Source organism: Ascaphus truei, chromosome 10 (assembly GCF_040206685.1).
Source record: "Ascaphus truei isolate aAscTru1 chromosome 10, aAscTru1.hap1, whole genome shotgun sequence".
In the NCBI taxonomy this organism is placed as follows: Eukaryota; Metazoa; Chordata; class Amphibia; order Anura; family Ascaphidae; genus Ascaphus; species Ascaphus truei.
Window position 1 is genome coordinate 62,739,528 of NC_134492.1, and position 26,321 is coordinate 62,765,848.

General features: G+C 48.1%; 1 protein-coding gene across 1 annotated transcript in view; it reads right to left on the reverse strand.

Annotated features, from left to right (window-relative positions):
- The window catches only part of AKNAD1 (AKNA domain containing 1), a 126,200-nt gene that overhangs the window by 91,545 nt on the left and 8,334 nt on the right, over window positions 1-26,321 (reverse strand). Inside the window, exons 3-4 of the mRNA XM_075615500.1 lie at window positions 13,737-13,761; window positions 3,339-3,443 (exon numbers count right to left, since the gene is read on the reverse strand). Coding sequence (XP_075471615.1) covers window positions 3,339-3,443; window positions 13,737-13,761 — 130 coding nt within the window. The remainder of the gene's footprint in view (window positions 1-3,338; window positions 3,444-13,736; window positions 13,762-26,321) is intronic.

A 26,321-nucleotide genomic window follows, 5' to 3' on the forward strand; every position in this document is an offset into this window, starting at 1 on the left:
GCTCCCTCTTAGGCTGCGTCCATAGATGGACCAGCCGTGCTGAGGCGTGCGGACGCTCCACGCTGAGCCCCTGCATCCTCAATGAGGATGCCTTGAGAGGGGGCTCACGCGAGCGTCCGCAGGCGTGCTGACGAGTTGGAGGTTTCAGCCAAGTGCCAAGCTGTTTTTCAGCGCGCTGTCGGCTGAAAACCTCCAATCACAGCACAGCAGCGTCAACGTCACGGCGCCGTGACGTCGGCGCCGTGACATTGACGTCAGTGCGTCGCGGGCGATTGGCCCAGCGACGTCACTGCCCCGCCTCCAACCACCTCCCCCCGGCTCCCTTCGCGCACGCTGGCTCGCCTGCAAGTCCGTGCAATCGCGCTGACTGAAGCAGGCGAGCCTCAGCGTTAGCGCGCCTCCGCTCTCCCCACACCTCTATGGCCCGGGCCTTACTTGGATTCCAATTATGTTTGTAGCACTTACCTTTATATTGTTGTTTAATTAAATTATATCTAATTTTCTACAGTGATAACAACATATTCGGCACTGTACAAGATTAAATAATAATGAAACTCATAGTGCAAACCATGAAACTATTCATGCTGCCTGCATTTCTGTTGAATGTAGAAAATGTGTTAATTATATTTGACGCTGATCTGTTAGCCAGAGAGGTTCATATCAGACCTCACTGATCGCTATTTGGAAAACAGCTTCTCCTTAATTCATCTCATTGCTCTTTGTAACCCGTCCCTAAAACTATTACCCCATATAATCTCTCCCAATAACTCCTCCTATTACCTCACATAACCCCTCCATATAACTCCTCCTATTGCCCTATATAACACCTCCCTATAGCCACATAAAACCTCTCACCATAACTTCTCTTATTACCTCATATCAGCGGTGCGCAAACTGGGGGGCGCAAAATTGTCTGCAGGGGATGCGGGGTTTACAGAGGCCCCACGTGCTTCCCGAAGGCACTTAAATTAAGTGCCGGGGAAGCGGCACTTAACGCCGTCATTTGACATTTGCCATGGCAACGTGACATCATGACGCCAACCCTGGAGCCAAGGTAAGAAAGGGGGGGGGCCGCAGGGAAAATGTTTTTTTCCCATCTGCCCCATATAACCACTCCCTATAACTCATCCTATTGACACATATAACTGCTCCCTAGAACTCCTTCTTTTGCTCCATATAACTAATCCCTATACTTCATTCTATTACCCCATATAACTGCTCCCTATTACTCCTCCTTTTAACCCATAAACAATTACCTAAAGCTCCTCCTATTACCCCATACATCTGCTCCCTATAACTCCTCCAATTACCCCATATTATCCCTCCCTATAACTTCTCCTATTGCCCCATTTAATGGCTCCCTGTAACTCCTCCTATTACCCCATATAATGTCTCCTTATAACTCCTCCTATTGTACCATATAACGGCTCCTTATAACTCCTAGTATTGCTCCCTATAACGCCTCCCATTACCCCATATAACCAACCGCTCCCTATATCTCCTCCTATTGCCCCATATAACCTCTCCCTACAACTCCTCCTATTGTCCCATATAACCGCTCCCTATAACTCCTCCTATAATCCATATAACTCCTCCCATTACCCCATATAACCGCTACCTATAACTCCTGTTGCGTCATATAACCTCTCTTTACAATTCCTCCTATTGCTCCACATAACCTCTCCCTAAATAATAATTTGTTCTTGTAAAGCGCTGCTAGTTTTTTGTGCCGCTTTACAGAGACCTTTTGCGGGCACAGGACCCTGCCCCTTGGAGCTTACAATCTATGTTTTTGGTGCCTGAGGCACAGGGAACTAAAGTGACTTGCCCAAGGTCACAAGGAGCAGACATCGGGAATTGAACCAGGCTCTCCTGCTTCAAACTCAGTGTCAGTCAGTGTCTTTACTCACTGAGCCACTCCTTCTCCCTATAACTCCTCCTATTACTCCATACAACCGCTCCCTATAACTTCTCATATTGACCCATATAACCCCTACCTATAACTCCTCCTATTACCCCATATAACCCCACCCTATAACTCCTCCTATTACCCCATATAACTGCTCCCTATAATTCCTCCTATTGCCACATATAACCTTTCCCTATAACTCCTCCTAAATCCCCATATTCCCTATAACTCCTCTTATTACTCAATGTAACCGCTCCCTATATATCCTCCTATTGCTCCATTTAACGGCTTCCTGTATTCCTCCTATTACTCCATATAACCCCTCCCTATAACTCCTCCTATTACTCCATATAACCGCTCCCTATAACTCCTCCTATTACCAATTACAACCGCTCCCTATAACTCCTCCTATTACCCCATATAACCTCTCCCTATAACTCCTCCTATTGCTCCATATATTCGCTCCCTATAAGTCCTCCTATTACTCCCTATATCTCCTCCCCCTATAACCGCTCCCTATATCTCCTCCTAATACCCCATATAACCACTCCCTATAACTCCTATTACCCCAAATAAACCTCTCCCTATAACTCTTCCTATTACCCCATATATCGTCTCCCTATAACTCCTATTACTCCATATAACCACTCCCTATAACTTTTCTATTACCCCATTACAACTGCTCCCTATAACTCCTCCTATTACTCCATATATCCACTCCCTATATCTCCTCCCATTACTCCATATAACCTCTCCCTATAACTCCACTTATTACCCCATATAACCTCTCCCTATAACTCCTCCTATTACCCCAAATAACCTCTCCCTATAACTTCTCCTATTACCCCATATAACCGCTCCCTATAACTCCTCCTATTACCCCATATTATCTCTCCCTATAACTCCTCCTATGGACACTCGCCAAATCAAAATCTGAAACATACAGGGTAAAAACTTTTTCTTATATAGATCGCCGACAGCGTACACAGCGCGCAACAGAATTGTTTTGCAGGCACAAGGAGTCCCTGCCCCATAGAGCTTACAATCTATTTTTAGTTTATGAAGCACAGGGCGAGCGGACAGTGGGATTCAAACCAGATTCATACCCTTCCATGGTCACTTTTTGTCCACAAAAAAGGTGTATGCTGTGACCCGGATTTGAACCCAGAGTTGCTGCGGCCACAAGGTAGATTCACGTATAGACGGCTATGTTTCAAATTGCTCCCAACACTAGTTAAAAGTCAATAACAGCACTTCTGCAGCTTAACAAATGGGCTCATCACAAAGACATGTTCAATCCGCTTTTCTCGGTGTCCATTTAACCTATTCTGCGGTCAGAGAATCCAGCCACACATTGCCAAAACCAAACGGATGTTCCCATCACTTTGGCAAAAATGCAGAAAACTACAAGCCGTTCTGGATGTCTCACCTCTCTTCTCCCTGCTCTCCTCGCTGCTGCTTCTCTTTACCTGTTCACCAAACCAATGGAAGAGATCAAATACAATGTCATCCAGTCTGCAAGCTAATGCCAGCTCTTCATCGGACAATGGGTGAATCAAGTTACGTGCATTGGAAACCTGTTTGCAAGTCCCATCTCCAATGCTCTGGCTAAGTCTCTCTCTGAGTGTGTAACTATACACCCTGTCATTTAGTATTCCTCCTCCATGCTGTTATTTTACACATCGCCAGGACGCTGTAGCACAGCAACCACCTACGGCTTAGTGGAGAAATTCTATTATGTGTTTATAATCTTATTGTGTCTTTTAGTACTTATGGGGGGCTGGGGAAAATTACGCTAGTTCAGAAAATTCCTTAGCCAAGGTCAGTTTCCCAAATATTACTGTCAAGTCGACCCTGGGACCAAAGTGAACTAACGGCAATGGCACGTTTAATGGGTTAAATGAGGTAACTGAAACCATTAAAATAAAAACAGACTATTAGCATGTCACGATAAGATCATGAGATATTATATATTTTAATCAATCTGGTGCTTCAGGTGTTAATTTGGTTACTGCTGGTCTTAAAATACAATATATTGGGTTAATGACAACCAAAACCCTTCCTGGGTCTGTGCAGATCTTCAAAGAGTGCCTAATTGGGGGGGCGGTTATCACAGATGGTTCACTAAAAGTGATGTGTCGTTTAGAAGGCTATAAACCATAGTCACATACTGTATTAGGCTGTCAGCCTCAAGGAAAACAAAAACATTCTTGTATGATCTCTTGTGCATCCCAGAGAGAGGTGAGAAACAGGTCACCGCTTAGTTGGAGCACTTTATTAAAAATGAGAATATCATGTTTAATAATCTATTATGCATAATAACAGGTGTGGCATAGTGGATATAAGACAAATCATATCACACACTATATGGGTAAGAGTTGCCAAGGACAGATAACTGTTTCTCCTGCGAAAATAGACATTAGTATTAAGAATGTGAGCACTGTAGAGGGAGAAAGTGGGTGGCCCGGGATTAAAGGGGTTACACCCCATTTGGCCATCCCCTGACCTCACCAGGGAGACAAGGGGTTAACTGGGCTGAGACCCAGAACTGTGATTTAACTCCTGTTATGACATGTAATGTGTATTCCCCTGTTCCTCCTGTTTTATTGTAACATCTGGTTAATCAGTGTCTGCATCACACACACTGGGATCCATCCGGGAGCACAAGGGTTAATAGTGGTATAGTAATTATAGCCCTTTGTGTAAATTTCCCGCCTTTTCAGGCACCATTTTGCAGGCTCCCATAGGCCGCCATTGGAACTCCATGTCTTTCAATGGCGAATCTTGCTGGTGAGTCCTGTTCCTGAGAAGAACAGCAGATGGCGTCCGAGAGGGAGAGCGGCGGTTTCCCATTGAAAGTCAATGGGCTCATTGACTTCAATGGAGAAATCCTCGAGAGAGCTATCCAGGAACGAGTTGGCTGCCGTCCAAACCGCTTAACCGCATACATTTTCAATAGGAGAGCTTTGATCACTTACAAGTCAAGTTCAAAGACAAGTGGCGTGGGAATAAACAGTTCTAGGGCACCTAGAAATAAAATTCTTTCTGTCCCTAGTTCCTAGACCTCCCCCCACTTGACCACAACCGGGTCCCTGTATCCTGGACCCCCTATAAGGGTCGAACCGAGAAGAGCGGGCCGCGCCATAGGTTCCAATGGCGGCGGCAGAAACAGCTCAGGAAAACGGCTAAGTGTCAAAAGCTGAAATTTGGTAATCCATTGCTCCGGTTCCGGAGGGCCCAGAGGATCAGGGTTTGGGGTATCTGTAGCCACTGCTCCGGCATCGCTGCAGAACCATCCTTGACCCTCTTGGACCAACCCGACGGAGTATGGACCCCCTTGAAAGTTCGGGATTTTTCTCATAGACTCCAATGGCGGCCAAACCCCATTTACCGGCTACGGCGGAAAAACCCCATTGACCGGCTACGGCGGCATCGCCCCGTTGAAAGTCTATGGCGGGGATTTCCATAGCCGCCAACGGCGGCGGTTTGCCATTGAAAGCCTATGGCGGCGAAGCCCGTTGTTTTCAATGGGGATTTAGTGAAAAACCGTGATTTAATTTACAGCGGAGTTTTGTGTATTAAAATGTCAAACGGTTTTAAGTGTATTTGTGTATCTCCGGTTCCCAAGGTCGTAGCAAGTCGCAAATTGGACCATAGGGTGTCCCAGTTCCGGCATTGAGAACTGGGGAGTTTGGACCTGCTCGACCCAAAGGAACCGGATATTTTAATATGTTCATGTTTTATCCAACATACTGTATTTCAAGGTATGGGTAAAACCCAGACTGGAATATGTGGACCAGGAGGTCGAGGACATGATTGCCGCAATCACAGCACATGAAGCCGAGCTTGCAGAGTCTCAGGATACGACTCAGCTTGCCCTTGTACAGCCGCCCGGAGATCAGGGACTGAACCCAGTGCCAGAGCAGCAGGATCCCAGGGAGGGGACAAGTGCACCTCCCGGGACAAGTGCGACAAGAGGGGCAATGATGGCTGCGGCCACCAGTCCGTTTACCCCTGAAATGTTGGCACTGATTACAACGTGGGGAGACCGAGGGACAGCGGAGGAGCGGCTAAAGTTTATCTCAATGGCAGTGAACCGATCCGCTTATTGCCCCCCGGTCCAAACCCGCAAAGATGAACTCCAACTGGACAAGCACAGTCTCACCAAGTACGTGGAAGGCACTGATCGGATCAACATGTTTTTAAGGAACTTTGAAACGCAGTGCCGGCGGTACAAGGTGCTTCCCGAGCATAGGGTTGCACGCTTGGAACCGCTCCTCTCCGGCTTGGCTAAGCAGACATTGATGGCGCTTACAGAGGAGTTTGCTGATGACTATGACCACCTGAAAGAACTTTTGCTGTTTCAGCACGGTTTTACCCCTGAAGCTTAGCGGGGTAAGTTCCGGCTGGAGGAGAGGCACCCTCAGGAGACCTACGTCACTTATGTGACCCGCATGGCTTTGTACGGGCTACACTGGGTGGAGGGCTCTGAGGCCAGGACTTACCAACGCCTGCTAGACCTCATCTTTCAGGAGCAGCTCATGCAGCAGTGCCCGCTGGCGGTGAGGGCTTTTGTGTATGATAAAAAGCCCAAGACCTACACCGAGACGGCGAGGATGGCAGATGACTATGTGGTCAGCCGGTCCCAGATGACCACCAAGGTACCAGCCAAAGCGGCGACCGCGCCGGTGCCGGACAAGAAAGCTGTGAGTACCCCCCAGTGGACCCAAAAGCCGCCTGCGGGCAGCAGTTCACAGAAGGCGGGAGAGCTCCGGCATGAGCGCCTGTGCTACAATTGCAACAGCACTGGTCACCTCAGACCAGATTGCCCAGAACTCCTGCGTTCCAACGGACCCTATTGGGGGCAACGCACCCCAGCTGCGAAGCCGGTAGCCCGCGTGCGGGTGGCTTCCACCAAAGAACCAGGACCGGTAATGGAAACAACTCCCAGCGAGACGTCCCATGTCACCCCTATCCCGGTTTCATCGGTGCCTACAGCCAGGAGCGGAGGACATCTCAGCGCAGACCTACAGCCGACGGACGGCCGGAGCAAACATCTGACCCCAGTCACAATCGGTGACCGGCAAGCAGTCGGCTTGCTTGATTCAGGAACTGCAGTGACCCTGGTCTGACCTGATATGGTCCGGTCAGAGGAATTGCTCCCAGGCCCCGGGATGCAGATCACTGTGGCCGACGGAGAGCCACGTTCCTGCAGGTGGCCCGCATCTTTTTGGATTGGGGGGTGGGCAAGGGTGTGCTGGAGGTGGGGGTTTTACCCGGTGTGGATGCTGAAATTCTTTTGGGCAACGACCTGGGACCGATGACCTGCACCTACGACCGTGTGTCCCAGCCCGCTGCAGTGGCGGCGGTTACCTGGAGCCAGAGCGCGGCAATGCCGGCGGCAGCCTCTCCAGTCCTCCAGCCTTTGGGACCGACGTTAGCGGAGGGCGCAGAGGAGCCTGGGGAGGTAAGCCAGGATCAGTTGCAACCACAGGCTGACTTACTGTTCCCTCTCACTCTGTCCCCTTCCCCTGACAATGACATGACTGATGGGTGGCCAGACTTAGGAGCCCAGTTTAGGGAGGCAGTGAAGGCAGACCCTACCCTGGCCAGGATGAGACTTCGGGCGTCCGAATCTCAGGCAGGGGAGGGCACTGAGCGCTGCATATGGAATAAGGGACTCCTATACAGAGAAGAAGGGAACCCGGGGATAGAGGAGGGATTGACCGGTAAGCGACAGTTAGTAGTGCCCCAGGGGTACCGACAGCAATTGTTACGGGTAGCTCACTCTATTCCGTTAGCGGGACATCAGGGGTTCACCAGGACGCGAGCCCGGTTATTGCAGCGTTACTACTGGCCGGGGGCATCTCGAGATGCGAGCAATTTCTGCCGCTCTTATGATGCCTGCCAGCGGGTAGGTAAGGCGGGCGACCGTGTGAAGGCACCCCTGAAACCCCTACCGATAATAGGAGAACCCTTCCAGAAGGTAGCGATGGACCTGATAGGACCCCTCATGATTCCTAGAAGGTCAGGGAAGTGCTACATCCTCACGGTGGTGGATTTTGCCACCCGGTACCCTGAGGCGGTAGCGCTTGGAACCATAAGTGCCAAGACAGTGGCAGCAGCTTTGCTGAACATTTTTGCTAGGGTAGGTTTCCCTAGTGAGATCCTAACCGATCAGGGGTCGCAGTTCATGAGTGAACTGTTACATTGTCTCTGGGATGCCTGCGGTGTACAGCACCGGCGCACTACCCCTTACCATCCCCAGACAAACGGATTATGTGAGAGGTTTAACGGGACCCTGAAGCAGATGCTTTGGAACTTTATAGAGGCGGAGGGGAAAGACTGGGAGATTCACCTGCAGCACTTGCTGTTTGCATACCGAGAGGTATCACAAGAATCTACAGGCTTCTCCCCCTTCGAGCTACAATATGGCCGCAGGGTACGTGGACCTCTGGACCTATTCCGTGAGGGATGGGAAGGGGAGACTACTGCTACTGATGCTTCAGTGATCCAGTATGTAGTAGATCTCCGAGACCGGTTAGAGATGCTCATGGGGGTGGCCCAGGACCACCTCAGGGCTGCTCAGACCAAGCAAAAGCGATGGTATGACCAGCAGGCCCGTAGCAGAGAATTCATCCCAGGACAGCAGGTGCTTGTTCTCAAACCCACTCAGGAGAACAAGCTGATGGCTGCCTGGTCGGGACCGTACTCAGTTATCCGAAAGATGAATGAGTGCAACTATGTTGTACAGGTAGCGCCTGAGAGGCACAAGACATACCACATCAACATGTTGAAAGAATACAGAGCACCGAGTATGGGAGCAGTGCTGGCCATTTGTAGCCCACTGCTGGAAGATCCGATGAGCAATGCTCTGCCTGATCTCCTAGGGGAGGCAAGGCAGGGAAACACTGTAGAGCAGGTAGAGATAGGGGCACAGTTGAGTGCTAGGCAGAAGGGAGAAGCCAGGGGCATGCTAGCTCAGTTTAGCGCCCTCTTCACTGACATGCCAGGGACCACACATCTCACAAAACACCCAGTACACACAGGGGACCTGCAACCTCTGCATAAGCACGCTTATAGAGTGTCAGCAGAGGTCAAGACCAGTATGGAGAGAGAGATTGAGGAGATGCTGACCCTAGGGGTAATTACTCCGTCCCAGAGCCCTTGGGCAAGTCCAGTAGTCCTAGTTCCTAAAAAAGACAAGACCACCAGGTTTTGTGTGGACTACCGGTTGCTCAACGCTGGGACGGTGTCAGATGCTTACCCCATGCCCCGCATGGATGAGTTACTAGATGAACTCGCGGGGGCAAAGTATCTGACCACCATGGATTTGAGCAAAGGCTATTGGCAAATCCCACTGACCCTGGACGCTAGGGAGAAGTCAGCATTCATCACTCCAAGTGGCCTCTATGAGTTCTTGGTGATGCCATTTGGGATGAAGAATGCCCTGGCTACCTTTCAACGCCTGGTCAATAGGTTACTGGAAGGGATGCAGAGCTATGCCAGGGCTTACTTAGATGACATTGCTGTCTTTAGTAATTCCTGGGAATCCCACACAGGACATGTGTCTGCGGTGCTGGGTAGGATCAGGGAGGCTGGGCTTACCTTAAAACCCACTAAGTGTATGGCAGGGATGGCAGAAGTCCTGTACTTAGGGCACAGGGTGGGTGGAGGGCATCTCAAACCAGAGCCAGCCAAGGTAGAAGCCATAGTTGAGTGGCCTGTTCCAAAAACCAAGAAACAGGTCATGGCATTTTTGGGCACCGCAGGGTACTATAGGAAATTTGTCCCACAGTACAGCGCCCTGGCTAAACCCCTGACTGATCTGACCAAGAAGCAACTGCCTGTGCTTATTACCTGGACTCCTGCCTGTGAAACTGCTTTCCAGGCCCTGAAAACTGCACTTGCTGGAGCCCCTATACTGGCTGCCCCAGACTATACCAAGCATTTTCTTATACAAACTGATGCCTCAGACTTTGGTGTGGGGGCTGTGTTGAGCCAGGTGGGGACGACAGCAAAGAGCACCCTGTGGTGTATCTCAGCCGCAAACTGCTCCCCAGGGAAGTGGCATATGCCACCATTGAGAAGGAGTGCTTGGCCATTGTGTGGGCACTCAAAAAGCTCCAGCCCAATGTATATGGGAGGGCTTTCACGGTCATCACAGGCCACAATCCCCTGAGTTGGCTACAGAGGGTATCAGGGGAGAATGCCAAGTTGCTGAGATGGAGCTTGGCTTTGCAAGAATTTGAATTTACCATTCAACACAAAAAGGGCAGTGAAAACAGCAATGCCGATGGACTTTCACGCCAGGACTATCCCTCTGAGACTGAATTCATTAATGGTGCCAGCAGTGTCCCACTCCCCGTTAGGGCCAGTGGGCCACAGGTCACCCATTAAGAAGGGGAGGTGTAGAGGGAGAAAGTGGGTGGCCCGAGATTAAAGGGGTTACACCCCATTTGGCCATCCCCTGACCTCACCAGGGAGACAAGGGGTTAACTGGGCTGAGACCCAGAACTGCGATTTAACTCCTGTTATGACATGTAATGTGTATTTCCCTGCTCCCCCAGTTTTATTGTAACATCTGGTTAATCAGTGTCTGCATCACACACACACTGGGATCCATCCGGGAGCACAAGGGTTAATAGTGGTATAGTGATTATAGCCCTTTGTGTAAATTTCCCGCCTTTTCAGGCACCATTTTGCAGGCTCCCATAGGCCGCCATTGGAACTCCATGTCTTTCAATGGCGAATCTTGCTGGTGAGTCCTGTTCCTGAGAAGACCAGCAGATGGCGTCCGAGAGGGAGAGCGGCGGTTTCCCATTGAAAGTTAATGGGCTCATTGACTTCAATTGAGAAATCCTCGAGAGAGCTTTCCAGGAACGAGTTGGCTGCCGTCCAAACCGCTTAACTGCAAAGCGGATACATTTTCAATAGGAGAGCTTTGATCATTTACAAGTCAAGTTCAACTACAAGTGGCGTGGGAATAAACAGTTCTAGGGCACCTAGAAATAAAATTATTTCTGTCCCTAGTTCCTAGACCTCCCCCCACTCGACCACAACCGCGTCCCCGTATCCTGGACCCCCGATAAGGGTCGAACCGAGAAGAGCGGTCCGCGCCATAGGTTCCAATGGCGGCAGCAGAAACAGCTCAGGAAAACGGCTAAGTGTCAAAAGCTGAAATTTGGTAATCCATAGCTCCGGTTACGGAGGGCCCAGAGGATCAGGGTTTGGGGTATCTGTAGCCACTGCTCCGGCATCGCTGCAGAACCATCCTTGACCCTCTTGGACCAACTCGACGGAGTATGGACCCCCTTGAAAGTTCGGGATTTTCCCCATAGACTCCAATGGCGGCCAAACCCTATTGACCGGCTACGGCGGAAAAACCCCATTGACTTCAACGGCGGCATCGCCCCGTTGAAAGTCTATGGCGGGGATTCCCATAGCCGCCAACGGCGGCGGTTTGCCATTGAAAGCCTATGGCGGCGAAGCCCGTTGTTTTCAATGGGGATTTAGTGAAAAACCGTGATTTAATTTACAGCGGAGTTTTGTGTATTAAAATGTCAAACGGTTTTAAGTGTATTTTTGTATCTCCGGTTCCCAAGGTCGTAGCAAGTCGCAAATTGGACCATAGGGTGTCCCAGTTCCGGCATTGAGAACTGGGGAGTTTGGACCTGCTGGACCCAAAGGAACCGGATATTTTAATATGTTCATGTTTTATCCAACATACTGTATTTCAAGGTATGGGTAAAACCCAGAGGAAATTCCTTTGCATACCAGGGTAGCATATGGCCAGAAAGGCGACCCAATGTCTAAGACTTGAGTATGTTTCAAAGGATTTTGTCACCTCCACTGTTTGCATGAGGGCGGAGATTACTCAAACCAGAGCAGTCTTCAAGTGTTCCATTTCACACCTCACAAACAAAGAATATCCTGCCAGAATCCCAAATTGGTAGACTAGCTGGCATTCCTGATGTAGAGGAGGGGTTATAGAAATGAGACCCCAGAGCTCTACTGCGCATGTACCAACTAGCAGGGGGCATGAGTCAAATTGTGTTCCCACGTTAACGAGTGGCTAGAGGTAATTGAAAACCAATCCACGGTACTCAATGTTAAGGATAGGGCACAAAAGGTTTATAAACTGTTGTTCCCCTGTATCCTTTGTCTTCAAAATATCATCTGATTGCTACCTGATTGCGAGAGAATTGCTATGCTTCATACTTCTCATTCCCCAACCCCAAAGTAAGTGTACTTCTTGTTTGTTACTGTATTATTCGTGTGTTCACCTATCCAAAGGAATAAATATACTTTATTATATCTAAGACTCGTTCAGTTCAGCCAAGTATTTGTGTAACTCTTTAATACCTGTGGCAGGCTATCGTCACAAGCACACAACACCACAGGCGGCGCTCATGGCTCTCTCCTTACACTGCGCAGACCCTTCCGCTACTACCACGCAAGCCTCCTTCAGCTGCATCGCTTACCCCTCGGCATGGTAGGACTCTCCATGAGGTACTTTCCCCACGCTCTACGCCGCAGCCTTCGGCACAAAATCGCCGCTCCGCGCGCACCCAACGTTGCTTCTTCTCATGGGTAAGTCTTGGACTTGGGCAAGATGCATCCTGGGACCAAATCGATGGGGGAGTCGTAGGACAGGTGAGGAGGCAATTGTTTTCAGTGGACCTTGTTAAAGACCGCGCGGAAAGGGAGGTACACGGGGGGAAGAATGGAGTCCAGAGTCGTTGTGTTAGCCACATTGGCTCCTAGGTTTTTGGGCCCCTTTCCCGTCGTGGAGCAGATTAACCCAGTGGTGTTTCGCCTTAAACTACCATCCTCCATGAGGATACCAGACTTTTTCATGCCTCGCTATTAAAACCCCACATTGCCAATCATTTTTTCCCCAAACAGATCAGCAAGCACATCTGGGAACAGGACACTATTTGGTCCACCCATGAATTTGGCGCAGACCTGGTCCTATGGCGGAGGTATATAGATGATATCTTTTTTATTTGGAAGGGGAGTGATGATATCCTTACGTTATTTTTAGACTATATTAACAATAACGAGATTAATCTTGCATTTACGTCCTACCGCAGTTTTGAATCAGTGGACTAACGATTTATGTGGAGGATAGCCAGCTAAAAACCAAGGCTTTCTTTAAGCAGGTAGATTGCAAAACTTACTTATTAAGGTATAGTTGCCACCATAGGAGATGGCTCACGAAAATACCCCCGGGCCAATTCTGGAGTGTACAGCGCAACTGTAGTGATGACAGAGTTTTTAGAGAACAGGCAGAGATCCTAAAGAATAGGTTTATCACAAAGAAATATGATAATGACACCATGGACGAAGCAATTAGAAAGACAGGGGCATTGAGACGTGAAGATATCTTTAAAACCAATTCTAAGCAATTAAAAGGGGAGTTTGATGCTACATTTATAACCCAATACAATCAAGATTCTGGAAAAATACAATCAATTTTGAGAAAACATTGGCATCTTCTCCAGGGTGACTCTACACTAAGGGATTATCTTCCAGACAAACCGAAAGTTATTTTTAAGCGGGCAGACAATGTAAAGAACAAACTAGCCCCTAGCCTTTTTAAATCAGAGGTCACTAATAGGGAATTCAATTGGCTACCTAACAAAAAGGGCTATTTTAAATGTACTACTTGCAAAGCTTGCAAGCAGGGCTCAGATGAGAAGATCAATTTTGTCTCAAACACAGCAGGAGAACAATTTAAGACTATGCATTTTATTAATTGTCGCTTGGAGTTCGTCGTCTATATGTTGTGTTGCCCGTGTGGTCTCCAGTATGTCGGACGTACCAGTAGACCACTGAGGGTCCGCATACTGGAACACATGGGCAACATCAGGCGACGACTTATGACACATAGTGTATCTAAACACTTTGCTTTAATACACGCTGGAGATCCATCGGGCCTATCATTTAGGGCGATAGAACAAGTTCCCCCCAACTGGCGGGGTGGAGACAGATTAACTCATCTGGCTAGGAAGGAGACCCTTTGGATTTTCAAGTTAAAAACCCTGGCGCCTTTAGGCCTGAACATTGAGATTGATATTGGGGCCTTTCAATAAAATTACTTATGCCCCCTGTAGACGGACGTTCACAGAGGTACACAATTGGAGACTTTTGTAAGGTGAAATTATAACAAGGCTTTATTGTGCCTTTTCCTTTTCATCAGGAAACCATCCAAACACAGGGGGGGGGGGGAACAAAGCTTCTATTCACCTGGGAGTATTTCTAGTGAAATACTATGCAATTAATTCACAACTCCCTAAGTTAAGCATATCTCCCAGCCCCAAACACATAGCATGAAATAAGCAGATATAAGAAGTCTCTTAAGAGTGAAAGTCTTATCTGTTCCTTGGAGGGAAAATCTCCTCTGTTCCTGGTTCAGCTCCCTTCCCTCAGGGTGTGTCAGCATTCTGGTTTAGAAGTTTTCCCTGTGTCTTGAAAACAGCTCTGCTGACTCTTCTGGCAGGGCTCAAGACTGTTTGTGAGAGTCAAAGACAATCTCTGCTCTGTCTCGAAAGTTCAGCTCAGGTGTGAGCTAAGGAGTCACTTCCTGTCTCACAAGACAGGCTTTTGTAAGCAATCTAAATCAGGCAGGTGGTGTTTATTAATTGACTACCAGCAGTTAACCACCACACTGCTAGATTAAAGGCACATTACTTGAACAGGGATTACTCCCGTTACACCCCCACTGACACATTTTGACATCCATGAGTCTTGATTATGTCTTTGTGCTCTCCCCATTTCTCCTCAGGCACTCAACATTCGCCGTTTATCTCTTACAAAAAAATCTGTATAACTTTGTGAAAATAATGCAAACAATTTTTGGGGGAATTTCTTAGAAATATTATATAAAAAATACATTTTAATATTCTTGTATAAGAATTTTATTGATGCACAGTGGATATTTATCTGCTATTTGTATTTTTATTTGCCATTTTTTATTGTCACATCCCTTTATATTTCTATGAAAGTGTTTTAGTAATCTATTCATTTGCAAGTAATTCGATAAGACCAGTTTGAGGGTGAGATGTCTCCACATATACTACCCGGCATGTAGCCAGGAAGGCATGTTAACATGAGTGAATTTTATGTGGTGCTCAAATATTGGTTTTATTGGCTCCAGTTTCAAACGCCATTCTAGATGGAGGAGCAGTTATGGCTATTCTCTTATATGTACCAGTTGCCCACAAGAGTGAACTGTTCTCACACTTTGTGATTTCAGGTAAATGTATGTTCAGCCAGGCTTTAGCTTTGTGGTTTCCAACACTCATATGGAATAGACGATAAAAATACCATACACTACTCTGTTAGGTGCCCTTACAGTCCTCTGCTCTCTGCCCCCCCCCTTTCCTTGTCCAACTCTGAATATGAGAAAGTGTTTATATTAAGACTAATGGCCCTTGACATATAGTTTTAACATATACAAGAGCCATTTGGACAATTATACGTCACACCCAGGGGTGCAGCAAATTACCTAATTTTGTTAAGTGATTTCTGTGCCTATATCTAGCAGTGTTAACGAGCAGCCGGCAGGAACCTGATGAAGCATTAATTTGCGAAACACGTAGTTCCCTGCCGGTGCTCGTTGTCTTTTGGACCCAGACGGCTGCCGTACTTCCGGCAAGATTCCCTTGGATGCAGATGCAAGATGCAGTTGGACGCGCCCGCGGGAGCTCACCGGGAAGGAGTGGATCTGTCGGATCGATCCGCGGCTGTACTGGGCTTTTTATGCCGTGTGAGTGCTTTATGTTTTATGTGCTTTTGACACAATTAAATCTTTGGCTTATGCTAATCCAGGCTCTGCCCATTCTCCACATTTGGGTACTTGGGAGAGGAGCCATTCGCTCACCACAGCTATTTTGGGGAACACTGAGAAGACGGGACTGATTCTATTTACCATCCCTAATCAGACTGACATCTTAAAGAACATCACTCTGAGGGAAGGGGCTCACACAAGGCCGTGTGAGTTGTTTCTATATTGCCTTAATATTCATATATATCCATCCCTTCCCCTCCCCCTCCCCCCGATACCACATTGTGAAATTACTGCATGTATTAACTATTTGCATATACTATTGTCTCTCTTACCTTTGAGATTGACAGCTTGCGCTGACCACTATCCTGTATCTCCAGATCAGCAAGCAGACCCAGTCACGGTACTCAATAACGAAGAGTACGAGGTACAAGCCTTACTGGACTCCCGCATTTCCAGGGGGAAGCTTCAGTTTTTGGTACACTGGAGGGGTTTCGGACCCGAGGAGAGGTCTTGGGTTCTGCTCAAAGACATCCATGCGCCCAGCCTCCTGAAGGCTTTTAGGAGGAGATTTCTGGAGAAGCCGTTCTTAGATTGTCCCAAGGCCGATCCTGAATAGGGGGTACTATTAGGAATGTGAGCACACAGCACCACAGGCGGAGCTCACGGCTCTCTCCTTACACTGTGCAGACCCTTCCGCTACTACCACGCAAGCCTCCTTCAGCTGCATCGCTTACCCCTCGGTATGGTAGGACGCTCCATGAGGAACTTTCCCCATGCTCTACGCCGCAGCCTTCGTCGTGGAATCGCCGCTCCGCGTGCACCCCACGTTGCTTCTTCTCATGCGCACGTCAGACTTACAGCGCACTCACAACAGCCCCTGAACTTACCTCCGCTCAGGCTCCGCCCCCAAACACCGCACGCTTACAATCTGGCTCCTGCCGAGTGTCACCTGGGCTCTAAGAACAGCAGCCACTGCGCTGAAGCTCCCTGGGATCCTCCAGGCATGCCCCCTCTCCTGGTTGGCTGTTCCAGCTTTATATACCCTCTCTGTCCTGTGCTTCCTCGCTCGTCATAGTTCTGTATGGGTGATTCCCATTGCTTGTTCTTTGATTCTCTCGGTTTTGACGCGGCTTGGCAGACTTTCCTTTGGCTTTCGACTTCGGCTTGTTCCTGTTTACGTACCTTCTGGCTCTCATCAACCAAGGCTCTCACCTCGATTCTTCCATACTTCTCCTACCCCTGATCACGGTAACGATGTAAGGAATCCACACCTCAGTTTACTGCTTACCTTGCCTTACAGACCTGTGCAGTCCTGGAACACTCCCCCTAATATCTACTGCAGCTGTGCAAGCTATTACTGCAGCCCCAGCCTGGGTTCAGTCATTAAAGCAATGCTGTCACACGCCCCTTCTGCTATTAGTTCGCTGACCTTTAATTACAGCATTCCCACAATGCTTCTCTGCCGAGCATAATCCTTCTTGGATGTTACCAAGTGTTCTGCCACAAGCCCATGGCTTGTTCTCTCTCATTACTAACTCTGTTATTGTCCTAGTTCATGTTCCTGGTTCCTGGGGCCTGCTGCTCTCTCCACTGCAGAGGCCGTGTCCTGGTTCTTGTGCTGAATCGGTGGATCCCCAGCGTTTTCGTCAGCTCCCTGTTCCCTGAGGCCTGCTGCTTTTCCCATAACAGAGGCCTGACTACTGGTTCCTGGGGCCTGCTGCTCTCTCTCTCTCCATTGCAGAGGCAGTGTACTGGTTCCTGTGCTGAAGTGGTGGATCTCCAGCGTTTCCTTCAGCTCCCTGTTCCCTGAGGCCTGCTACCTTCCCATAACAGAGGCCTGCCATTTAAGTCCTGAGGCCTGCTGCTCTCTCTCCTTGCAGAGGCCTGCCTTGCACTTCTGTGCTGAAGCACTGGTTTACCAGTGCTGCCAGGCGGTGTGCCCACTCCAGTCAACCTTCTCCTTGCTGAGACTGGTACCATGGGCCGCGGTCGCCACCCGCCTCCCGTCCTGCAGCTATTGCGCTGAAGCGGGATCTACTTGACTACCCGTTGCCAAAACTCCGCCTGGATAACATTCTCCCTGATGTCTCCAATCCTGACCCTGGCTCGTCCACCGACTATGCTGCCTTCTCCAGTCTCGGCCCTGCTACGTACGACAAGAACTGCGCAATCCGGATCCGAGTACGTGGTCTCAGGTCGGTGATTATATAACCCCACCTCAGCCCCGCGGTCCGGTCCTGGTTTGTGGCGAGCACAACCGTGACAAACGACCATTCTTCTGGAAAAACCGGTACCGGCAAGTATTCACGCAATACTCCCCATGTGGCCTGGCACCACTCAATACCACAACCCGGACACGTCCCTCAGTCTGTTGGTGTGTGTATTCATACCTGCCACCTCAGTTCTAGGGACAGGTCTGGTCCGCGGGCTACTCCGGCGTAACAATTAGGCTGTGGCGTGTGGAGATCACGGACGCAGCCGTAAATATGGCGCCTGTCTAAGTATTGGGAAAATTAAGTTATGAGTGTTTATATATTGAGTCAAGATTTTAAACGCCTTTTTAGAGCAGGGTTGTTTGTAAGTCGTAAAACCGTCAACCTAGTAGCTGATTTACGACAGGGTTGGGCTTATTTGGTTTCAATGAGAGAAGAATGGTATATAGGTCTTGCCCTGGAGTTATGAAATCAGAATTCAACAGAGGTGTGTTTAGGATCAAACTGTGAGGATCGGCGCCAGGTCCCGCCCCCACGGCATGCCCCGTGACGACACGGGTGACGCGCCACTGACCAGAGAAACTACCCACAGGTGCCGCATCATCATACAGGGGGATACCTCCAGGTTCGGGCTTAAGCTCCGCCACCGTGTCACGTGACGACGCGGGTGACGCACCACGCCGCAGGAAACCACACACCGGCGCCGTGTCATGAAGAGCATGCGAGGGGTTAATCCCTAACTCGACACTAACCCAGGATCCCCTGCACCTGCGGCTCACTCCGCCTCCGCTCTACCAATGGGTGCCTGCTTACGTGTGGGCATTTTATGCTAAATCTCTGGCAGCTGCTTTTAGCTGCTCATTGGTCACCTGCCCTTTATATACTCAGTCAGCCCTCTGGCAAATTGGCTGAGCATAATTATTCGTTCCTGAACATAGTGCTTACCTAAAGCATCTGTTGCCTTGTGCATTCTTGGCCCCCTCTTGTCTCTCTGTGTTTCGACCCCGGCTTGTACCTGGACCCCCGACTTCTCTCTACGCACATCGACCTCGGCTTGCACCTGGACCTCTACCTTCTCCGCTCCTGGACCCCGGCTACCCTCTACGACCATCTGACTTCTCCAACCCCTGACCATGGCGAGTGTTACGACTATCCTCACTTCTCCAACCCTTACCCGGCTATACGACTATCACTCTGCACTCCACACACGCTCACGCGGCCGGAGGTCGGTTTATACCAACATCCCCACCTCAGCCTCGCGGTCCCGTCTTGTTGTGGTGAGCACCCGTTACACAAACACGTGAATTTTCATCTGTCTACACCAGTGACCTCTCTGCCGGAAAAACCTATGACATATGGTAACGTACTGTATAGGGATTTCTGTTTTATCCTATTATTTTAAGAAACTGTTCTGCATTTAATGTACCTGTATGTTCTTGTAATCCTTTTTCTGTAATTGAAGCACTGTATTTGTTATATATATTAAATAATTATTTTATAAGTGATGCTTTGGGGCTCTGAATGAACTGTTGCATGCTCTGTAGAGCAATTTACATTTTCACACATATTTTACTACAACAGATGTGTGTGTTAAGTGCATACAGTAGTTCTTTCTATAATAAAGAGGGACCTTGGATCCTGGCAGATCCATATAAATTGCATATTTTGCATAATTTCTTGGGTGGTGGAAGCGGATAGATATGATTGCAATTGAGTAAGGGGTTCATATTAACTCCTTAAAAGTACCTTGCGCAGGAGAAAGGTGAGCTGGCTCGAGTAGCCGTGTATTAACCATGGTTGCATATCTAAGTCACGTACTCACTTGTGTGCTCTCCGTGACAGGTGGTATATAGGGACGGATTGAGGGGAGATATTGTTCATTTGAGTGACCTTTGCGAAGGTGAAAAGTGGGCTAGCTAGATAGCTGTGTATTAACCCTTGTCCCATATGCAGGTCACGTGCTCACAGGTGTGCCATAACGTGACAATAGCATTTTAAAATTACTTTTTGAAGTGAAACTTCTTTGCTGGCACCTAGAGTTTTGATAGGAAAAATCCCTTGAATTGTAACAAAATTCCATAACGGAAATGAAGTCACTGCTGGCAGAAGAGGCCATCAGTGACGTTGGGGGAGGGAGAAGAAAGACACTGACTGACACACACACACATACACTGACTGGACACACACACACTGACTGAAACACAAACACTGACTGAGACACACAAGGAATTCAAAGTTACTATAAATATAGAAGTGCAAATAGCTAAAACACGCGTTCTAAGTCAAATGTCTTTGCGTTTTGGCACAAAAACTGTGTTTTGATCTTTAATTAAAAACATCACCATCTCAAATACAATTCTTGTGACAAAATAGTGACAAAAGACAAAGAAGTTTCACTTAAAATGCGAGTGCTCAGCACACACACACTTTTTTGGTTAAGCTTTAAATATCTCAATAGGAACGTAGTGTTTTTACGAACTTTATCTTTTGTGATTAGACTGTGTGTAAATTTGCCTGTGGGTACCATAAAATTGTTGACTCAAACTTTTTTCCTTTGGGTGTTTTGGTTAAACTAATAATGTTGCTGTTATTAGCCAAAGCGATGGAGAACAGTATGATTAGATACGATAAGGCCGGGTCCGCAGTGTTCACGGTGGCACGCGTGCCGCACACCAGACACACATCTCTAGTCAGGCAGGCTCCAGTAGCTCCTTGTGTGTGCGCTCCCATCTCACGATGGTGCGTCCGCCCGCAGGGAAGACAAGAATTTTGTCTTCCCGTGCCGCAGCCACGTGCTCGGCGGGCAGGCAATGGAAGGGCAGATATGCCTCGCCATGGCCGTGCCCCCCCACGCATCCCATCGCTCCCCTACAGATCGCGGCTGTAATCTGTGCATGCGCCGCCAGGAGCGCGTGCAGTAGTGAGCACTGGGGCCATAGCCCAAAAATTATATTGAACCTGGGAAAATAGTCAAATTCATTTTTACACAGGAAGCAAAAATAACTGAATATTTTTACTTCTAGGGTGAATTAACCGTTTTAAGAACGCGGATTACATTGTTATTTTAAAACAATGTTTTGCTATGTAGGACTATCTTTATAAAACCTTCAGTGCTAAAAGAGCCAGCAAAGTATTGCAGAAATGCAATTTACTGCATGGAGAGAACCTCTTCCAATCACTTTCATTCTCTCCCGTCTCGACTATTGCAACAGTCCACTATCAGCCTTCCTGCCTCCCCTACCATCTATCCTAAACGCTGCTGCAAGAATCACTCTATTTCCTAAATCTGTCTCAGCGTCTCCCCTGCTGAAATTCCTCTCCTGACTTCCTATCAAATCCTCTATAACTTACACAATTCTCCTCCTCACTTTTAAGGTTATACCCTCTTCTGCCCCTCCTTACATCTCACTATACTCTCTTCGACCCCTCTTACATCTCACTGTAATCTCTCCCCACCTAAAACCTCACTCCCTGCCCCAGTCCTCTGCAATGACCTTCCCCTAAATATCCGACTAGCACCTTCTTTCCGCCTTTAAGTCCCATATTAAAACACATATCTTTAACGATGTATATATGTAGCTCGGTTAACTGATACTAAACATATATGCATTTACCATGACCCCTTGCTGACGCACTTACCAGAACAACCTCCTACTACAGTATCTCTGTAACTTCTCCCTACTTACCACTTAGATTGTAAGCTCTTCGGGGGGACTGCTTTTCCTAATGTCTTATTCCTATTATGTCCTGTATAAAAAGCTGTAATGTGCTATGTACATGGATGCCGCTATATAAAGATATACATACACTAAATGACGTGTGAAAACTTTATACAATCATAGGAGCCAGAGCTTGTCTATCACTGATAAGACAATCCCTCAAAAAGGTCCTAGCCAATTACATCAGATTCTCCATTGAGTTACATAAAAATTTCAACAAATAGCTGGACAAACCCCACAGAGCTTCTCACCCAACCATGGTTTCCGTTTAGTGATGTGTAGTTCTTCTCCAATGAGAGGATGCACCCAATGTGGGAGTTCTGTGCAAAGGGGCGTGTCAGCTTGGTTATGATGTCATAATTGATAAGTGGTCCAGGGCTGTGTTTCGTTCAGGTAGTATGGAGCATTAATAGGAAGGGGTATTAGTAGTATTCCTTGATTTACTGAACGTCTCACTGACTTGGGGTCAGTCTTACTGTTTTTTAGCATCAGCGACTTAGACTTCAATGTCTTACTGCTGGAAATCAGCATTTTCCCATTAAAATTATATTTTTGGGAGTCCACAACCCCTAAAAACCATCACTAATTTGGGTCCTTAGACGCTGACATCTTAGTGGTTCTGATGTGTGTAAACAGCAGAATTGCAATGGTACCAGGGGGAGCGGAGTACCACTACCTGTGCACAAACCGAGGGTAACGCTGCTTTTATTTAAATATTTTTTTTTTAAAAACAGACGATAAGTTTGTAAAGGAATTAGGATTTTGGTTAAAAAGGCCTTTTTGGAGAGGCGCTTGCGCGACGTCAAGGAGCATGGCCGCTTAACCCCATAGCTCCGAGACCCGCTCCGAAAATAATTAAATAAATAACTTTCAACTCAACATTTTCCCGCACCAAAACATCACACATAAGTGCCGAAGGGACAAGGATGTCTAAAAAAACCCTAGGAAGAAGGGCCTACCCGAATACTTCGGCGGAGGGAGAAACAGCAGGGCAGCCTCAGTAATGGCGCCTGCTTCCCGAACGGGCTCTGAGTTGGAGGAAGAAGGAGAGGTAGAGGCACGAGAGGCACAGGGGCTACTACCGGTCAGGCGCTGCGACTTCAAGCACCTCTATACAGATCTGAAGTCTCCCCTGCAGGCAGAGATCAAAGAACTCCGAAAGGAGATCGGGAGCCTGGGAGCGCGGACAAGTGACCTGGAGGGACGTGTGGACGCCAACACCAAAGCCGCACAGAAAAACACAAAAAAGCTGTGTGCTGTGCACGCGCATAGTAAGTGAAACTTCTTTGACTTTTGTCACAGAAATTGTGTTTGTGATGTTTTAATTAAAAATCAAAATACAATTTCATTGACAAAACGCAAATAAATTTGGACTTAGAACGTGCGTGCTCGGCACACATCCCCTGTATTTGCTATTTGCACTAAGCGTGAATTCCTCATGTGTGTGTGTGTGTGTGAGTGTGACTGTGTGTGTGCGTGTGAATGTGTGTGATGTATGCGCACCCCCCCTGCACCTCACATATGCCCCTGCACCTCGCATATGCCCCTGCACCTCGCATATCCCCCTGCACCTCGCATATCCCCCTGCACCTCGCATATCCCCCTGCACCTCACATCACCCCCCTGCACCTCACATCACCCCCCTACACCTCACATCACCCCCCTACACCTCACATCACCCCCCTACACCTCACATCACCCCCTACACCTCCTCACCTCACCCCCCTGCACCTCACATCACCCTACACCTCCACACCTCACATCACCCCCCTGCACCTCCTCACCTCACATCACCCCCTACACCTCCCCTCACCCCCTGCACCTCAGATCACGGTGGCAGAGAAGGCAGGACTGCGCGCTGTCTATAGCTCCCTCAGTGTGGATTTATCAGTGTGGTCGGAGGAGGGATGGGCACAGGTTGTGTTGCCCCGCAGTGCCGGGGATCAGGGCAGGGGGGACGGCGAGGAGGCCCATGTGTGACTGTAGCTGCCCCCCCCCCCCGGGGAGGAACACCATGATACCGGTGTGGGGGGAGGAATAGAGGGGGTAATGGGGGAGAGAGGGGTGGGGGAAGGTTGTACCTCTGGTTCTCACCCACCAACTATCTCCGACCTCCTTATGGAGGGGTCAATGGTGAGGAGGAGTCATGTTGCGATAGCAGGAAACAGAAGACAGATTATTATAATACTGCTGGGTGTCTGGTGGAGCTTTAGAGGTCAGAGGGAGGTCCCATTCGGGTTAGGAAAGGGGGGGGGTGTCCTGGTCGTGAGGTCTCTGCTGTCCCAGCCGCACCGGCAGCTGCCTGTCATGTCTGTGCAGGTGCCTGCGGGTCGCAGTTTGTGGGTGACGGGGTGCAGTGCGGCATGGCAGCGTGCGTGTGGGGGGGAACAGCGCCACTGCCCGCCGCTTCTGAGCATGATGGCGTCTGTCAGAGGTGCCATCACAACTGCGCATGCGCGGCATGGCAGCGGGCACGGGCAGCGGCCGGGGAACGGCAGCCGTTAGGAGCGGCGGCGGCGATATGTCTCAGTTTCAACAGCATCCTGGTGTGGGACATTTATATGTTAGGTATACATTGGTTTCCGGTTACGTGTCCTGTACACTGGGGTGGGCTCAGTCTCTGTTTTGCATTAAGAGATTGGGGGACTTTTATGGGGGGGTTCAGAATTTCCGGACGTGTTTATTATTCTATCTGAGGGGGGGGGGGGAGGTAGTTGTGTTGGTATAGGGAATGGTAGTTCCCCGATATCTTTACTCCCAAATATTTGATATAGGAGGAGCACCATCTGTAGTTAAAATTTAGTTTGAGGAGTTTCATCTCTGGCTCCGGCAGGTTGAGATTCAGTGCTTCGGATTTATCGTTATTAATTTTATAACCCGATATCGCTCCGAAGTCTGAAAGCTCTTTTTGTAAATTCGGGAGGGAAATCTGGGGTCTCGAAAGTGTTAAAATTATATCATCTGCGAACAGGGAAATTTTGTAGTGAGTACGTCCAATTTTTATCCCTTGAATATCTACGTTATTTCTAATCGTAGCTGCGAGAGGCTCTATTGTTAGTGCAAAGAGGAGAGGGGACAGGGGGCACCCCTGTCTCGTGCCATTTTGGATGCCAAAGCTCTGGGCGTCACTACCCAGTAATTTGACCGTCGCGGATGGATCTTGGTAAAGTCTGCGGACCCCTTCTAGATATGCGTCTCGAAAGCCAAATTTGCGCATAGTATGGTCTAAAAATAGCCAGTCGATCCTATCGAACGCCTTCTCTGCGTCTAGGCTGAGTAATATTGCTTTGGTGCCTGTTAGGTGGATATGCTCAATAATGTTGATTATTTTTCGTGTATTGTCCGAGGCCTGTCGGCCTGACACGAATCCAACTTGGTCGATGTTAATCAGTCTCGGTAGAATGGGGTTCAACCTGTTGGCCAGAATTTTGCTATATAGTTTGAAGTCGCTGTTAAGGAGGGAGATTGGACGATAGCTTCCACATTGCATCGGGTCTCTGCCTTCCTTATGAATTATGGCTAAGTTGGCCAGGGATTGTAAAACATACTGGACACCTAACAAGCTCCAATTAAACCCCCAAAATACCCACAACATATATATAAGCATATGAGTGTCAGAAGAGTGCTACTGAGCTGGCAATTGCATTAAAACCAGAGACATAACATAAAACACAGACAGAGCTCAGTTTTTAGCACATCTAGTGAGACTCATACACGGTACAGTGCCTAAATATATATGGAATAACTAATAAGTAAATGGTCTTTTAGTTTGACATTTTTGGCCAAAATTGTTGTAAGCCCCTGAGCCAACGCCAAGGCAGACCACATATCAGGGGTCCCTAACGCTAATATAAATTCTTAATAACCTGTTTAATAACAGGAAGAATGATTTATAGTAAATCTGTCAATATTAGCTGTAAAGTTCTGTCTGACTGAAGCTTTTATTAACCTGTACATTACCAGGAAAAGCACTCTGTATTAGAGATGTCTCAGCCAAACTGCAAGCCAAAGTTTGGCTGTGACATCTCTAATACAGAGTGCTTTTCCTGGTAATGTACAGGTTAATAAAAGCTTCAGTCAGACAGAACTTTGGCTTGCAGTTTGGCTGAGACATCTCTAATACAGAGTGCTTTTCCTGGTAATGTACAGGTTAATAAAAGCTTCAGTCAGACAGAACTTTACAGCTAATATTGACAGATTTACTATAAATCATTCTTCCTGTTATTAAACAGGTTATTAAGAATTTATATTAGCGTTAGGGACCCCTGATATGTGGTCTGCCTTGGCGTTGGCTCAGGGGCTTACAACAATTTTGGCCAAAAATGTCAAACTAAAAGACCATTTACTTATTAGTTATTCCATATATATTTAGGCACTGTACCGTGTATGAGTCTCACTAGATGTGCTAAAAACTGAGCTCTGTCTGTGTTTTATGTTATGTCTCTGGTTTTAATGCAATTGCCAGCTCAGTAGCACTCTTCTGACACTCATATGCTTATATATATGTTGTGGGTATTTTGGGGGTTTAATTGGAGCTTGTTAGGTGTCCAGTATGTTTTACAATTCTTGTCCAGCTAGTCATAGCTGATTGGAGGTTGGCAACCTCCTACTTAATTTAAGCTCACCCCCTCCCACATTTAAATGGTTATGGGCTCACTCCATAGCATCTTCCACTCAGGGGAACT